This window comes from Neovison vison, chromosome 1 (genome assembly GCF_020171115.1).
Source record: "Neovison vison isolate M4711 chromosome 1, ASM_NN_V1, whole genome shotgun sequence".
Taxonomy (NCBI): Eukaryota; Metazoa; Chordata; class Mammalia; order Carnivora; family Mustelidae; genus Neogale; species Neogale vison.
The window spans coordinates 166,720,664-166,738,322 of NC_058091.1; the positions used below are offsets into that span (position 1 = coordinate 166,720,664).

General features: G+C 50.6%; 1 protein-coding gene across 9 annotated transcripts in view; it reads left to right on the forward strand.

The window, feature by feature from the left end:
- RASGEF1C (RasGEF domain family member 1C) overlaps positions 1-17,659 on the forward strand; it is a 67,466-nt gene that overhangs the window by 20,312 nt on the left and 29,495 nt on the right. The window contains exons 2-6 of one of the 9 annotated variants that reach the window (XM_044239750.1): positions 1,489-1,686; positions 14,239-14,413; positions 15,121-15,303; positions 15,461-15,583; positions 16,783-16,920. In XM_044239750.1, coding sequence (XP_044095685.1) covers positions 15,127-15,303; positions 15,461-15,583; positions 16,783-16,920 — 438 coding nt within the window. In that variant the 5' untranslated portion in view covers positions 1,489-1,686; positions 14,239-14,413; positions 15,121-15,126. Of the gene's footprint in view, positions 1-1,488; positions 1,687-10,646; positions 10,953-10,999; positions 11,394-11,428; positions 11,463-11,951; positions 12,106-14,238; positions 14,414-15,120; positions 15,304-15,460; positions 15,584-16,782; positions 16,921-17,659 lie in introns of those variants that run through there. The other 8 variants (XM_044239741.1, XM_044239765.1, XM_044239731.1 and 5 more) reach the window with 8 other exon arrangements.

Here is a 17,659-nt window from a genome sequence, read left to right on the forward strand (position 1 = left end):
TTTCTGGCTGGCTGACCCAAAAGGGGAGCCCCAGGAAACTGAAAAATACCATAGAGATACGGTATTATGGGGGGGGGGGCACTCAGGAAAGCAAGGGCCTGATGTTTATGACCTCAAATCATAGAAGGTGGGGTGCCTGGGTGGCTCAGTTGTTAAGCATCTGCCTTCAGCTCAGGTCCTAATCCTAGAGTCCTGGGATCTGGCTCCCTGCTCAGCGGGGAACCTGCTTCCCCCCACCCCGCCTGCCTCTCTGCCTACTTGTGATCTCTGTCAAATAAATAAGTAAAATCTTTTTAAAAAAATCATTGAAGGCAAGCATATAAACAAGAATACATAATACATATTTAATCAAGAATATATAATTATATAATTACTGTATTTTATATAACATATAAAATTTTTAATCAAAACATACAAACAGCAGCAGAAGAATCTCCAAACACTTAGACGTTAGACAGCATGTGTCTAAATAAATACTCCACAGAGAAGAGAGGAAGTCTCATGGCGAATTTGAAAACATTTTGAACAGAATGAGAATGAAAACATTACATGTGAATGTGAGAATTTGTGGCATGAGCCTAAAACAGTCCTTAGAAGAAACCCATAGCATCCAGTTCTCGTATTAGGAAGGGAGAAAGGTCTTAAATGAATAATTACAAATTCCGCCTTAAGAAGCTAGGGGAAAAAAAAGAGCAAAGTCGACCCAAAGCAGGTGGAAGGAAGGAATAAAGATAAATGTCAAAATCAATGGCATTAAAAACACATCGGGGTCATGGGTTGGAAAACTATCAACTCTCCCCAAATTCATCTACACCTTTACTGCAGTTCCGGTCAAAGTCCCAGTGGGGGTTTTTGGTAGATAGAGACAAGGTCATTCTGAAGCATATAACAAAAGGCAGAGGACTCAGAATACTTTAAAACACCAACATGGGAATAGCAATAAATGTAAATCAGCTTGTGACCATCCATGCTTATAACAGGGGCACCACTGATCAAATGTCACTTCTGAGAGGCCGTCTGGCTCTAGTGCTCAGGGTGGCACAGAGGGGATCCTAGTCAGGACAAGGGTTCCATCCTCTGGCTCTGGGGACCCTCGGGGCTGATGGCCAGTGTTTGGGCATGGAATGCAAATATCTCCTTGATGGGCCTCCGTTTCTCCACTTCCTGGCCCAGCCCAATCCTCACCCAGCACTTGGAGAGACTCGGGGGTGGACCCCCAGCCTCTGAGTGGGACCTCCAGGTGGCTACAGCAAACATACCGTCCAGATGTTCAGAAAGGAGGGGGCGGCGAGAGCAGGAGGCCAGGCTGCGGTAGACTTTGGACAGTCCCTGTGCCCCTGTGCAGACCAGAGCCAGACAGCCCCCCTGTGGGGTCTTCCCACCTCAGTCCTGCAAGGCCCAGAGAGAGAAAGTGAGATATCTAGGGTCATACAACAGTGACAGGCACTAACGGTCATGCACGCATTTGCCCACTGGGATGTGTTTCAGACATATTTTGGGGGACCCACCAAGCACAGTCCAGATGGATATGATCTCATGGGGAGACAGAAGGACGAAGGAAGCTAACAGATGTGAGAACCTCAGGAGGGGCAATGATGTGAGAAGACCTCCCTGCTGATGTGATACGGAGGGGCAGCCAAAGGACAGTCTGCATGACGTGAGCTGAACGGGTCACTTCCCAGCCAGGTGGGCACCCAGAGTGTAATTCCGGGCTTACATCATCCGCCTGGAGACAGGGTCAGACCCCATGGGTTAGGGGCTCCCTCCACCCCGCAGGGCTTCCCCCAACCCCTGTCACCCCGGTGGCTAGTCACAAGTCTGGCTTGTCACCCGTGCTTCTGGTAGACTGACTGTACATCACAGGTTCCCCTGACACCCCACTCGGGTTCAATTAATTTGATAGAGTGACTCCCAGGACTCAGAGAAACATTTATTTATATTTGTCCCTTTATTATAAGAGTATGGGAAGGATGCCAATGAGCAGCCAGATGGAAGGGTACACGGGGCAAGGTCTGGGGAAAGTCAGGCAGCTTCCTTGCTCTGTCCAAGTACCTGACTCTCCCAGCCTCTGCATGCTCACCAGTCTGGAGGCTCTCGGAACCCTGTCCTTCTGGGCTTTTTTTTTGGGGGGGGGCTTCATTATGTAGGGATGATTCTTTAAATCATTGGTCATTGGCAGTTGGTTCAACCTCCAGACCCTCTCCCCTCCCCAGAGAACAGCAGGCAGGACTGAAAGTTCCAACCCTCCAATCACATGGCTGTCCATCCCCACCCCCGGTGAGCACAGCCCTCCTACCTCCTTCCACAGGTTTCAAAAGTCATCTCGTTAACATAAACCAGGTGTGGTTGAAAGAGGTTTCTTATCACTGTCTCAACACCTGTATCCCAACCCCTCATCACATTCAGATGGTTTTAGGAGCACTGTGCCAGGAACAGGGACGAATATATTGCTTATTAGAAATGACCCTATCATAGAGGGTCCTCTCTGGTCCCAGGAAGCTCCGAATGATGGGGAGTCAGCCAGGTGAAGCGAGGGAAGGGAGCTCCTGGCAGGTTGAGTTCTGAGCTGAGCCCAGAGGCCGGAGGGAAGGCTGGAGGGATCTTGCCCTCCCCCTGCTCTTTGGAATCCTGGCAATTCCCCCACGCTCTGGGGAGCTTAGACCTGGGTCTGTATGGACATCTGCCCTCCTGGGCTGCCTCCAAGGCACTGAAGTGTGGGAAGCTAGGATCAGACGCTTGGTGTCAGAAGCCTCTCGGGCTGGGGATGCCTGTGGCCCCATGTGGGCCATTCAGGTGAAGCACTGTTCAGCCCTGCACCCCCTGGGTTCACTGTACCCCTCCCTCCCTGCAGCCCCTCCCTCTCCCTCAAGCCTGGGAGAGTCCCCTTTCTCTGCCTCTCTGCTCTCTGCTGCCACTTCCTTCCAGGGGTTCGGTTCACAGGGTAGAGGTGGGGGGGTGGAGGGTGAGGGGGTGGGAGGTGGGGCGAGGGGGTTGCAGACTGGGAAGGGGACCCTGTGGGGAAACCGGTTACTCTCTTAAGTGATGCTCCTCCTCCTTTCAGTATCCTCGACCTTCCAGGGGAGGGGGTCGAACTGGCAGGTCCTTAAGCTGTGGGTGGATTATCGCTGCCCTTTCTGAAGAAGATATTCCACCTTTGTGCTCCTAGCTAGAGGTTAAGTCTATTTGTTGGCTTTAAAGGCGTTTTCAAAAGCTTTCCTAGTGCTGTGTCATGGGTGACAGGCATCTTGTATATGGCTTACCTGCAGTAGGGAGGCAGGCAGAGCTGGATGATGGGGATGATGCTGGAACTGTATCAGGATGGGAATCGGCAGGAGGGTCTTTCCCTGGAGGTTCTGCTTCCAGGAGCCAGGTGAAGGGACCCCAGGGTGGCCAGTGTGTGTCACCCACACACAGGACATCCTTCCCAGCATGGAGCCCATCCCTTGCACAGCCTGGAGAAAGAGGTCTCAGTCCACAGAACAACATGCCCAGGTGTGTGGGAAGCAGATGGTTGTCCAGCCATATGGAAGGACCTGGTGCCCTGACTGGACCCCAGGGCCCTCACTGACCTCCCACCCCCGTTCCTCGGGCTCAGGCAGCGCCAAACAGCTTCTTGCAGGCAGGACCTGAGAGGGGTGCAGAACGGAGCCACCTGCAGCTAGGGGGAACCTACAGGAGACACCTTCGAGTTAGCAAAGAGTCCACTGCTACGTCCCTGCCACCTTCCATGGGGTAAAGGAGACCACAGGTGGGCAGTCAGCTCCCAGCAGCTCAGGCTTTCATCTGTTCAATCTCCTTTCCTGAAGGAAAGAGAGAAACACTGAGACCTCCACTAAAATACAGTACTAAGACCCTTGCTAAACACCCACACACAGACAGAGAGAATAGGGTTAGCAGCAACAGCAAGAAACTGTAGGAAGCTGGACAGCAGGTTGGATGAGTAAGCAGTGATAGAGCAGCCTGAGAAGTTGGATTTAGTAAGGGATTGGGCCTATAGCTCCTCTTCCCAGCCTCAGGATCAGAGTTCCTCCCCCAGGCAGCCCACCTGGATTTCCCCCACCATGGGAGTGACCAAGAGTGAGGGACCCTATGGGTTACTCCAGAAGCCCTACTCTCTTCCTCAGAGTGTCCAACCCGCTTCTTGTCTCTATCTGACAGCCAAGGATTCCCAGACACCTGAGGAAATCTTCCAACATGGCATGTGTTGATCAAGACAGATGAGGGGAGAAAGGCAAATTAGGGCAAACCAGGGCAGTGCGGGAGAGAAGAAAATTTCTAATAAAACTAGGCTACTGATATCCTCGGAGAGGTGAGAGAAGATTTTACATCTATGAGAAAAGAATGGAGCTTCATACATTTAAAAAGAAACCTTCAAAGGAAAAAATACCTCCTAGAAATTAAAAACATAGCAACAGAAATAACCAATAGTAGATTTGGAATACAAAACTGAAAAACTGAGAAAGTAGAGTGATTTTTTTTAATGGGAAACAGGAAAGAAAGGGTAAAAAATTGGAGGACAAGTCCAGGAGGTCCAACATAAGTACTAAGAGCCCCAAAAAAAGAAAAGAGAGGAAGTCTTCAGTGAAATCACTTAATTAAATGTCCCAGCATTGAAGGGCACGAGTTTCCCACAGAAGATGCTGCAAAGTGCTCCACACGAGGGATGGAAATGACCCATAGCAAGGTGCATCGTTGTGAACGTTCAGGACACTTAGGACTGGGGTGAGCAACCATCTCGGTTTGCTTGGGGCTGAAAGGTTTCTTAGGATATGAATTTTCAGTGCTGCAGTGAGGATGGTCCCGGGAAAGCCAGAATGGCTGGTCGCTCTACAAGGGTCCCAAAAAAAACCCAATCCAAAACCAAAACCCTACAAAGCTCACAGAGAAGCCAGAAGACAATGCCTTCAAAAATCTGGAGAGAAGTGATTTCTAATTTAGAATTCTGTACCCTGCTGAGCTTTCAATCATATCAGCAAGTGTGATGGTAAAGTGAGATCATATCCAACATGTAAGATTTCAAAAATATTTTCCTAAGCATCTCTTCTCAAGAAGCTATTGGAGAACATGCTCCATCCAAGTGAAATGAGGAGACAAGGTACAGAAAGAAGAATGAGGAGACAAGGTACAGAAAGAAGCAGACCCAACACAGGAGATGAGGAGGGAATCCCTTGGAGGATGAGGGAGTGCTCCTAGGATGGAGCTCTTCAACAGATGTGGAGAGAGCTGAGCCATCCCACAGTGGTGTGACCCCAGAGACAGCCGGGCATCACAAAGACCCCACCACTTCCATCAGGCCATCTTCTTAAACCAAGGACAGAATGCCCAGGAAGGCTTGGCCCAGATTCTCATGAGGACTTGACCATGTGCTGTCTTGACCATGTGCTCCTAAGGGTCTCTCCCCTAATGCTCTGCTGAGCACATGCGTGTCCCTCACAGAAGTTCTCAGCTTTTCTCTGAGAGCGGGAGGCAGACCCTTCCCTCTGGCCATACTTCTGCCGCATGTCTGGTGCCCGGTCCACACCTCAGTCTTGCTAAGTGCCTCAGCGTGAAGAGCCCTGTATTGCCCAAGCCTCACTCATGACCTTGCTTGCAACTTCCCCCAAAGGTCCTTGTCACCTCCCAGGGAAGGGGAAGTCAGACCACGACCTGACCCAGAGACTGTTCTTCTCACCTCCTCCTGGACCCTCTGTCCAGTGTGTCTGCCCTCTATTTTTCAAGACTAGGTGGTGTATTATCTGGGATAGATACACAGGTGGAACTATAATGAAAAGCAAGGAGATAATTAGCACAAAATGATGATCATCACATAGAGCTGAGGGTTGAGAAGTCAGCTTGATTTGGGAAAGTGTATAAGGTCCTGAGAGTGCTTTTAAGGTACTGATAATACTTTTTTTGTTAGCCTGGGTATCAGTTCACAGATGCTCATTTAGTTATAATAATAATAAATTATTATTATTTAAATTGTAGATGTGTTTATAGACTTTTTTGTCTTTAATTCTTCTAAAAGTGTAGAGAGGAAACAGTATCAAGGGAACGTTTCTCTGAGGTGATCTCCCAACAAGGGTCGGGATTTATTCTGATTGGATAATGTGGGTCCCTGGTCAGGGGCAGGAGGATGGGGTGCTTCACTGTCACTGGCCAGGACCCAGTTAGCCCCCACCCCCACTCTAATCAGGGTTCCAGCCAGTGGGGAGAAGGGGTTCCAGGAAGTCGGGAAGCATGATGGTTGGGAGCCTAAAACAAAATCCCTTCCCTATGGTTCAGAGGAGCAACTGGGTGATATATTTTGATTCCTTGAAAAGACTGGCATCCTTCAGCCCAACGCCTCTCCTTAGAGAAGCGTGTCCTCAGGGAATAATTAAGGGTGGAGACTAAGAGTGAGTGACCATACGGGTTATGGAGCAGAAGGGAGCCCGACATTTCCCTCTTTGAAGAGCCCTATTTTCAGTTACCGGGCTGGGGTGGGTCTTGGTGCCATCAACCTGCACTTGGCAGACTGGCTGTGAGCTGGGCCCTGAGCTCTCAGAAACTGGAGCTTCCTGAGATCTAAAAGCAGCAGGCTCTGTCAGCAGGAGCTGAGGGCCATATGGCACATAAAAATAACTCAGGCCAGCCAGTCCTCCCCTCTCTCCATCAGGCCAAGTCTGTCAGGTGGCCTCCTAAAGGAAAGGCCAGGTGTATTCCCAGCCCAGGCAAGCAGAACCCCTGGGCTCAGGCCTGGGGGAGGCCCAAGTGCCTTGGGAGCATCATTTCAGACACTAGGGAACAGAGAGGAGCCCTTCACAGGACCTGAATTGGAATGAGAGGACTGTTTCAGCCCCAGGCTTTGTCAAGGAGGGAGAAGTGGAGGACCACAGCATTTTGGGGCCCTGGACAAGGTGCTGTCACTGCTCAGAGCAGCAGAGCAAAAGTTGGCATGGTCTAGGGCCCTACCCAGGGTGGCCTGGGAGAGTCGAGAAGACCATGCCTATAGGCTAAGGTTCCCTTCTCAGCTGAGTCCATTAGGGGTTGCTCAGTGGGCTCCCTGCCTCCTGAAAGCCAGGCCATGTCGGGGTTCCTGGTATTCAGGTTGCCCTCGCCAAGCTCCTGGTTCCTGAGCCCAGGTCCCTGGCTGGATCTCCAGTCCACATCCATATCTCCCACTCAGCCTTTGCCAGTTTTCCCTCCCAGGGCCAGGGCCAGGACCAGGGCCAGGAGCTGGGCCTAGTGTCAGGAGCCCAAGTATCTGGGGTACCAATCACCAGCTGCAAACTTGCACACACCACTTTACCTTTTAGGGTGCAGGCTTTCTCATTTGTGGAGTGGGCAATCATTCCCATATGGTTGTGTTAAGGATTCAGTGACATGTGAGAACAAAACACACATAAAGCAAGACACATGTTTGCTCTTGAGCTGAAACCTCAGGGGCATGGAAACTTCCTGGGTCAGGTGGCACAGGCATTTCATCCAAGACTCTTCCCTGAGTTCAGCTCCCACCACCCCCCAAGGGTATAGGGATTGTCCCTGTTCCTGAGGAAGCAGTCTCAAGCAAAGATTCCTATTTGGCTCTTTTAATGATGCCCCAATGTGGCTGATGCTCCTGCCCCCTACCTAGGGAGCAAGTCTGGTGCAGACCCTGCAAGGAAACCTGTAATTCAGGCTTCTTCTCAGAGCTTCTGCAAGCTCTGCAGAGATTTCCCAGATAAAAGCAAAACTGGACAAGGCTGAAACATGGGCTCTGAGGAGAACCAGTAGGACTAGAATAGGCACTTATTCTCATGATGGGGAAAGGAAAAGACCTGGGGTTTTCAGGACACACACACACATAGACCTAGGAGCTGTATGACTCCAACTCCTCCCAAAACACTGCAGTGGGACTAGAAACATCACCCTAGAAGGGCTCTTGGCTCAACCCCCACAGCACACCTGACCCTGATAGAAAGATGAAACAATGTAAGATGCTTATTCTCACCAGCATTATACTCTTTGTTTGTCCTGGAAAGTTCTGTCCAATGCATTATGACAAGAAAAATCTGTGAGGTTTAACCACCAGAAAGGAAGAGATTAAATCACTATTAATTGTAGACTAAATTGTCTTCTGGAAAAACAAGACTGTCAGAACTAATGAGATCTAAAAATCCAATAGCAGTGTTAAGTTAAAGATACAATGGGAAGAGGAGGGTATCAGCAAAGACAGTGAAGCAGGAAGCACCAAGACTCCACCACCAGCTAGACGGCTGAACTGGCAGAGTCCACCTGATGTAACTATCTTAGAACTCTGAGCCTATTCAAAGACTTTCAGCTTCAAAGGAAGGCTTGGAAAGTTTCAGTTCATTTTGGTCAGTTTAAGTCTTTCTTTCTTTCTTTTTTTCTTTCTTTCTTTCTTTCTTTTTTAAGATTTTATTTATTTATTTGTCAGGGAGAGAGAGCAAACACAGGCAGACAGAGTGGCAGGCAGAGTCAGAGGGAGAAGCAGGCTCCCTGCGAAGCAAGGAGCCCGATATCGGACTCGATCCCAGGACGCTGGGATCATGACCTGAGCCGAAGGCAGCTGCTTAACCAACTGAGCCACCCAGGTGTCCTGGTCAGTTTAAGTTCTTAACACAGTAGCAGCTACCCGTCTTCCGCCCCCAGCCTCTAGGCAGCAGCCATGCACATGTTCCTGGAATAGTTTACCCACAGCTGTGGGAGCCACAGTGGGCAATAAGCACCTCGTCCTGCAAATACTGAGGAATGTGTGTTCTGATTGCTTGTTGCTGTTTCTGGTCACAGAGGTGCAGATAGAGAGGCAGGCCACCATTGTTGCAGTCTATACTGGCTAAAGAGGATTCCAGGGGATTTAAGAAGTCAAAGCCTATTACTACCCGCCCCACACACACCCCTTCATTCTTCCCTTTTTCCTCTTTTGGGGGCAAGACATTTAAGGATTAGGATATTCAAAAGCAACCACGTATACAAAGGAAGTTAGAAAGTTACTACGCATGCCCAGAGAAAGGTATAGGCTCAGAGAAGACTCAAAGGACCTTAAATTTATACCTCAGTCTGATCCTGGCATAGAAGCACCCTACAACAATTGGAAAGAAAGAAAGAAAAGGAAAGGAAAAGAAAAGAAAAGACCTGCAGAAATCTGATTTCTAGAGTCACCACATTATAAGATTCAAAACATTCCATTTTCAACAAAAGCAACAACAGATCACAAGATCTGCAAAGAAAGAGAAAGGAATGGACTGTAAAGGGGGTGGGGGAAATTAATCAGAGAAGCCATCCCTAAGAAAGAGATGATGAACTGATTCGGCAAAGACTTTAAGACAACTGTCTCATTCAGAGAGCTAAAGTTAAAGGTGGATAGTCAAGAAAACTATGAGCAAAATAGAAATATCAATAAAGAGATTTTTAAAAAAACATTTAAAAAGAACCCAAAAGAAATTTTTAGAGCAGAAAAATACAATACCTGAAAGGAGAAATTCACTAGAAGTTTCCAAAAGCCGATTTGAGCAGACAGAAAGATCAGTGAACTTGAAGATAAGACAATTGAAATGAATGATTCTGAGGGACAGGGGGGAAATGGTTGAAAAAAAAAATAGCAGAACGTAAGGGATGTGTGAGACACCATTAAGCAGACCAACATACATGTTGTGAGAGTCCCAGAAAGAGAACAGAGAGAAGGGGTAGAGAGGTTATTTGAAGAAATAATAGCTGAAAACTTCTCAAAGTTGATAAAAGACATGAATACAAACATACAAAAAGGTCAACAAATTGCAAGTAGGATAAACTCAAGGAAACCCACACTGAAACATATTATAATCAAACTGTTAAAAGACAGAAACTTGAAAGCAGCAAAAGTGACTTGTCTCATGCAAGAAATCCTCAATAATATTATCAGCAGATTTCTTATCAGAAACCTTGAGGTTGGAAGGCAATGGGTTAATATAATCAAAAGTGTCAAAGTAAAAAATTGTCAACCAAGAACCCTATATGCAGCAAAACTGTACTTCAAGAATGAGGGAGAAATCAAGACACTCTCAAATAACATCATCCTTGGTGACAAAAGGCTTTTCCACTAAGCTCGGTAACAACACAAGGATGTCCACTTTTGTCACTGCTATCCAACAAAGTACAAGAAGTTCTAGCCAGCACAAAAATAAATAGATAAAGCCACTCAAATCATAAAGGTGGGAGTAAAACTAGTTCTTTGCACATGATATGATCTTACATGTAGAAAACCTTACATGCAAACACTATCACACACACACACAAACACACACACATACACACCCATCCCTATTGAACTAATTAACATTCATTCAGCAAAATAGCAGGATACAAAATCAACACCGTGAAAAACAGTTGTGTTTCTGCACACTAACAATGAACAATCAAAAAAGGAAATTAAGAAAGCAATCTCCCTTACAAAAGAATCACAAAGAATAGACTTAGGAGCTTGTAGTTAGGAATCAACTCAGCCCAGGAAATGAAAGACTTGCATGGTGAAAAGTATAAAACATGGAAATGAGAGCAATGAGAAATGAGAGAAGACGCAAATAAATGGAAAGACACCCTGTATTCGTGGGTTGGAAGGCTTGATATTGTTAAGATGTCAATATTATCCAAAGCAATCTACAAATTTCATGCACTCTCTATCAAAATTCCAATGGTTTTTTTTGCAGAAATAGAAGCATCTATCCTGAAATTCATACGGCATTTCAAAAGGACCCTGAACAGCCACAGCAATCTTGGAAAAGAACAAAGTTGGGGGGACTGCACTTCCTGGTTTATGACAGAGCTACGGTAATCAAAACAGTGTGGTCCTGGCATAAAGACAGGGGTATGGGCCAATGGAATGGAATAGAGAGCCCAGAAACAAATCCCTGTGTATTGAGTCAAATGATTTTTCAACAAGAGTGCCAAGACCATTCAGTGGAAAAAGGACAATCTTTTCAACAAATGGTGCCAGGAAAACTGGAGATCCACAGGTAAGATAGCCAAGTTGGACCCTTACCTAACACCGCATACACAAAAATTCAACTGAAACAGATTAAAGACCTAAAAGTAAGACCACACACTATAAAATTTCTGGAGGACAACAAAGCTTCATGATCTCGGTCAGTTCAACAGTGAACCAAGGGTTTGCAAAGACATTTCTCTGAAGGTTATATATACAAGTGGCCAAAGAACACAAGAAGATGCCCGCCAACCCCAGTCATGAGCAAAATACAAAATCAGAATCAAGGTTCATGATGCGATGTCCCCTCACACCCTGATGGATGGCTGCTATCAAAAATACAAAAAAAAAAAAAGAAAGAAATGAGAAACAAAAAACAAAATGGCATTTGCAAGGATATAGAGCAATTGGAACCCTTTTCCATTGCCAGTTGGAGTGAGAAGTAGTGAGAGCACAGCTCGTGTGGACAAGGGTATGACAAAGGCTGAAACTACTCAAATTCCCACTGGCAGATGAAGGGATAGAGAAAACATGGGGTTATGTGAGTTTGTCCATATATATATGTATGTATGGGCTATATGATGCAGTCTTTGAAAAAAAAAAAAAAAGGAGGGGAAGGACATTCTGACCCATGCTACAGCATATGTGAACCTTGAAGTATGATGTGAAGTGAAATAAGCCAGTCACAAAAGGACACACATCCTATGGTTCTGCTCATACAGGTGCCTAGAACAGTCACATTCCTAGAGACAGGAAGTGGAACGGGCTTGCCAGGGTGAGGGGAGGGGAGGACGAGGTGTGATTGCTGAATGGATGTGGGAGAAGATGAAAAGTTTCTGGAGATGGGGAGTGGTGACATTTGCACAACCAGGGGAGCGTGCTTGGTGCCACTCAAAGTATACCCTTGAAACGGTTACAATGGTAAATTTCACATTAAGCATCATTTCCCAGAATTTTTAAAAAGGAGGTAATGGGGGAGGGATGATGGGATGAGAATGTATAAATGTGTAAAATTCTGCTACCTACTCAGGCAAGGGCGGAAGGCTCCGACTGGGCGTTGTGGGCTTACGTTAGTCTGCAAGGCTAACTCGGCAGCCAGTGATAGCTGCTCTCGGAGCTCCCACCCCGGGCCTGGAAGTTCACGGAAGAGAGCCGTCCAGGCCACAGCCAGCTTGCAAACCAGGGTAAATCGAGGGACCCCAGGGGACACGTCTTTTTGGCCCAGAGCACCATTAGCAGTTGGAATGATGACGTGTGTCATGGTTCCAGACCCTGATGATAGAATAGGCCCTTGGGGAGGGCTCAGTGGTCTTGGTGGCCCCTTCTTCTCCATGGCAGGCACTGTGCTGGGTGCTTTGTGCACTTAATCTCGGGGCTCCTCTCCAGAAACAGAAGAGGAGGGGTTCTTCTTCCCATTCTCAGCACGTGAAGGCATTTGAAAAGCCCAGGAGACTCTTCACACAACAAAGGGTCATCCTCTGACTCTCTCCCTTCAGCCAGGCCTGGTCCAGCACCCACCTGGGCACAGATGCCCGGGAGCCCATCCCCTCTCCAGCACCCAGGACATGCTTTGCTGACCAGCCAGGTGCTTTTCTTCCATAGGTTCTATATGGCTTTCTGTTCTTTGCAGGTTTTTAGAATGCCAACCAGCACTACCGGGGACTATGACAGCAGAGCAGGGGTTGGAGACTGGCCACCTGGGAGCTAGAGATGTTGTTTCTAAATATGCTCTTGTCCTGTGCTGTGGCCCCCATGGTGGCTTTTTTTCTTTTTATTAAGTTGAACTGCCATCTTTAAAATCAGGGGGGTGCCTGGGTGGCTCAGTGGGTTCAGCCTCTGCCTTCGGCTCAGGTCCTGGTCTCAGGGTCCTGGGATCAAGCCCCACATCGGCCTTTCTGCTCAGCAGGGAGCCTGCTTCCCCCTCTCTCTCTGCCTGCCTCTCTGCCTACTTGTGATCTCTCTCTGTCAAATAAATAAATAAAATATTAAAATAAATAAATAAAATCAGGGTCCTTGGGGCACCTGGGTGGCTCCATCAGTTGAACATCGGACTCTTGATTTCGGCTCAGGCCACGACTTCGGGGTTGTGAGATTGAGCCCCACATCGGGCTCCTGCACATGGAGCCTGCTTGAGATTCTCTCTCTCCATCTCCCTCTGCTCCCCCCTCTAAGAAAAATAAAATAATTAAAATAAAATCAGGATACCAAGCATACAAGTCAGGAATCCTGGCATTCCTTAAATGTGGAAGGTCTGAGCATGTGGTCAGCACCCCCAGGAGTCCAGTGGAGCTATGCTGTTTTGTAGCCACAGCTCTGGCCTCTCTCTGATGGACCTCACCCTGGGGGAACCACGGGGCTCTTGCCAGCCTCTTGCTGGGTGTCTTTGTGTTGTCCAGTAAAGAGGAAAGTTAGATATTTGGGGTACACACCTCTCTGTCAAACGTTGGGGAATGAGAGAAAGGTTATCCTCTAGGTCTGTACCTTCCCTGTAATTCCACCTGGTCCGACACTTGTCCCTGCAGACATTTCCCCCTGTGTCCCATACAGGAGTTAGGCTTAGGCTATATAGTCCCAAAAAGTTGTCCAGTACTAGACTCCGACAGCAGGTGGGCTCTGGGTCTGACAGCACGAATCCCCAGAAGGAAGGGTGCCCTCCTGCAGGGCGGCATCCCCTGGGTTGGGGGTGGCACATGCCTCCAACGCAGATGCAATGCAGACTTGCCCCCTCGTTATGGCTAACTGTGGCGGGAGCCCCAAGACCTCCAGATGCTGGGCCTGGAGACCCAAACGCAAGGAGACTGACTGGTGTGCCTCAGGGGTGGAGGGTGGTCAGTGGGAGCAGGGAAACTGAGGCAGAAGCTTATGCCTGGAGTGGTGGGCAGCTGTGACTCAGAAGCCAAGCCCTCCCAGGCCTGCCTCTTTGGACCATGCCCCCTTCAGCTACGTATTTCAGGATGGCAGCGTCTGATTGGCCCGGCCTGGCCTAGTGCCCACCCCTTGACCAAGTGTGGGCGGAGCCTTCCTGACATCTCAGCACCTAGGTTAGTATTCATCGGAAGGCGTGGTTATTGGGGGAACACCTGCAAAGCTTGGTGTTCTGGCTGCGAGGAAAGGAAATGGATGCCAGGAGGCAGACCCAACAGATGGAGGCACCAGGGGAAGGGACTTGGGTCCGGAGCCAGGATCTGAGCTAGGAAGGAGAGTCGGCACCCGGGGCTGGTGCCCACGGGCCAAACACAATGTGTGGGAGGGCTAGCTTGTCCCAGGAGGGGCCGAGTTGACCCCCATCGCCAGCCAGCACATGCTTCTCTCCTTAGGCCCTGGGCACCGCTGGTCACACTTCCGGAGTCTGCCCATGTGCCCTGGAGTCTGTGCTTTGTGGACACCAACATTAGGGCCCAGCTGGGCTGGTAGACAGGAACGGGGCCTGTCCTCAAACACAAACGGGACCTGTCCTCAGACACATCTGTCCTCAAGACCCAGCTTGGCCAGGTACTCAGAACGCGAGCTGGGCACCCACCTTTCTCCTTGAGCCTTCCTCTACCTCATCTGAAGGATGGGAGGGCTACGGGCTGAGATGAGGCATAAGCCTGCGGGGCCAGGCCCCCAGGGCTTTTCCCACTGGAAGGCCTGCCCCTTGGCCCCATCACCCTACGCAGCGGTGTCATCTCGGGCTCCTCTGTGGTCACCTGCCCTGCTGAGTCACTTGAACACCCGTACCTTGACCGAGCACCCACTCTGTATATTCCAGGTGGGGGCCGGACCCTGGGGTGCAGCAGAGATTGAGCCCGGCTCAGGGACCCCAGCAAGGGAGAGAGCGTCGGAGAGCCGCAGATGTTCTGGGATCAAGCCTGAGCCCTCCAGCTTGGACCAGGCCCACCCTTGAACTAATCGTCTATGTGGCCATGGGCAGGGACAATCTGTGAATTGTCTAAGCCATGCCCAAAACAACCTTCCCTAGGGGTAGGAGCAGAAAGAGTCAGTCCCTAAGTGGCTTGGACCAAGAGTGGAGGAGGGTTGGTTGCTGAGGGATGCCCTGCTGGGGGTAGGAATCCCCAGCCCTCCCCCCCCGAAGTGATTTGTCACTAGGCTTGGATGGGCACCAAAGCTCCTGGAGGAGGCAGAATCCACCCAGCCAGGAGCCCAGAGGACCAGCGGGGCCCCAGTCCGGGTGTGTCTAACTACTCCTTTTACTGCAGACAGGCATGCCCCGGACCCTGAGCACCTCCGACATGGTCACCCCTGGCAGCCTTGGCCCACCCCCCACTGACCCCACAGATGGCGAGCAGATCGGGCAGCCCCTCCTGGATGGGGCTCCCTCGTCAGCCTCCCTGGACACTCTGATCCAGCACCTGGTGCCCACAACCGACTACTACCCCGAGGTGGGTTACCCATCCAACGGGGAGGAGGGCCATCAGAGCGGGCTCCCTTCTACCACGCATGGGGGAGACGCTAGGGCTGGGGCTGGTCTTGGACCAGAGGGCACAGCCCTGCCATGTCCTTGTGAGCACATGTTGCCTTTCTCTGTGTCCCTTTCAGAAAGCCTACATCTTCACCTTCCTTCTAAGCTCCCGCCTCTTCATCGAGCCCCGGGAGCTCCTGGCCCGGGTTTGCCACCTGTGTATTGAGCAGCAGCAGCTGGACCAGCCGGTGCTGGACAAGGTGAGGGGCAGGACAGGGGCCCTCTTGTGTACAGATACTCCCCTGACACGTCCTTATGCATCTACCTCTTAGAGTGGCAGTAATGGTCCCCATTCTCCTGGGCAGGAGCCCGCAGGGGTTTCTGACTTGTCTGGGGCTCAGAGCTAGAAGGGACGGAGTTGGAACCTCTAACTGGGTGCTATTTCTACTGCCCTGTGGGAGCCCCTGAGCTCATGGCACCCGGGACCCCAGAGCCGCATCAGTAGGACCCTTGCCATCTGGGATGGCTCTGCACCATCTATCTGCTCTCAGCAAACTCCATTCCACCATCCCTTCCTCTGTGAGGTGCGCTGATAGCCTAGCCTTCCTCTGTCCCGGCAAGATTCCGTGGGCTGTGACTCTTTACAGGTATGTCCATCGGGCCCCATTGTTACAGAAATAGAAGCCCAACTACAACTGGCCTAAGACAAAGGGACTTTCCTTGGCTCTCAGAACTGCAAAGTCACCAAGTACCACTGGCTCCAGAGGCTCAAACGAGCCCCATGGAAATAGGGTCTTTCTCCCTCCAACCCTCTGCTCCGTTTTCCTCGAGACCAGCCTCACCCTCACTCCGGCAGGTTCTCCCTGACCAGTGACAGGTGGCCTCTGCCACTCCAGGCTATCTACTCTTCCCAATTCCAGTGGAAACAGCAAGCCATGTTCTAAATAGGTCCCAAGGAAAGTCCCGAGCTCAGTGGTTTAGCTTGGGCAACATGCCCATCCGTGAGCCAGTCACTGTGCAAGATGGGGGGTGTACCATGTTCTTGTTGGCCAGCACCGATCTGGACCCCTGCCAGGGGGGCTGAGGCGCAGTAAGCTGACCCCTGAACCCCAAGGGCTTGGAATGAGGGGGACGAAAACCCCCAAAGCAAACTGAGATGTTATCACCACAGAGAGGGAGACGGGATGCCCAGCAGGCAAAAACAACAGAGGGCCCTGCCCCAAATGTGCGTCTGTCTCCCTTTGTTCCCCTGTGGTCAAGCCCCCATCCCTGGGTGGCTTCCCTTTGACCTGACACAGAGAAGGCACCAGGCATACCACCTTTGGCCACCAGGGGCGCTGCCGGGATAGCCCAACCCCAGCGGGGCGTGTGCGGAGTGCGTGGCTGACGCAGGGGCTGATGAGGCGGCGCCTCTAGGCACCCTTCACCGGGTGTGGACGCGCAGTGGCTTCCCTTGCAGGCCCGGGTCCGGAAGTTTGGCCCCAAACTGCTCCAGCTGTTGGCCGAATGGACGGAGACGTTCCCGCGGGACTTCCAGGAGGAGTCGACCATCGGGCACCTGAAGGACGTGATGGGCCGCATTGCCCCCTGTGACGAGGTAGACAAGCCTAGTGCAAGGGGTGCGCCCTGTCTGCGCCCCTGGGCCCCGGACCGGAGTCTGTTCCTGGGGCCAACCTCAGGGCTCCTGTGTGTACCTGCAGCCCCTCTCACATCAGCCCTTTCCGCCCCATCAGGAAGTCAGGCCCTGCCAACCAGGCAGGGAAACCAGGCCTGTGCTCCAGGTCTGGTCTCTTGACCCCTCTCCTGCCCTGCGCTCATGCATGGCATCAGATGCCAGGCCAAGGAAGGACCCACTCGGGCTCTTGCAACAGGGCCCTTGGTCAGTGACCCCTCGGGCTGACCTGGAGGGCCCTGGTTAGGGCAGAAAAGGAAACAGCCATCCCCTCCCCTCCACTGTAGTTAAAACCACATTGCAAAGTAAAGGGAGCCCTTGTGACTTGGAAGGCAGCCAGTGGGTTGGGCATCAGGTACTCCACTCCCTGCCCCGTTCTCCCGGCTGCATTACTCTGGGGAAGGCGCTTCGAGGTAAAAGGAGAACAGATCCCCACCTCTCAGGACCAGGGTCAGAATACAGAGACGGACCCCACAGAGGGGAGGGAGGTCTCCTGGTACACTTAGAAGGGACAGGTTTATCGGAATCTCCAGGATGATTCTGTGGCCGGCACTGATGCTGCTTCCCCTAGGAGAGAGTATTGCGGGGAATGCAGATCAGTTTCCCTGGGAGGAGGCCGAATGTGGCAAGCTGGTAAGCTAGTCGTGGGCCTCAAAGTGGGTCT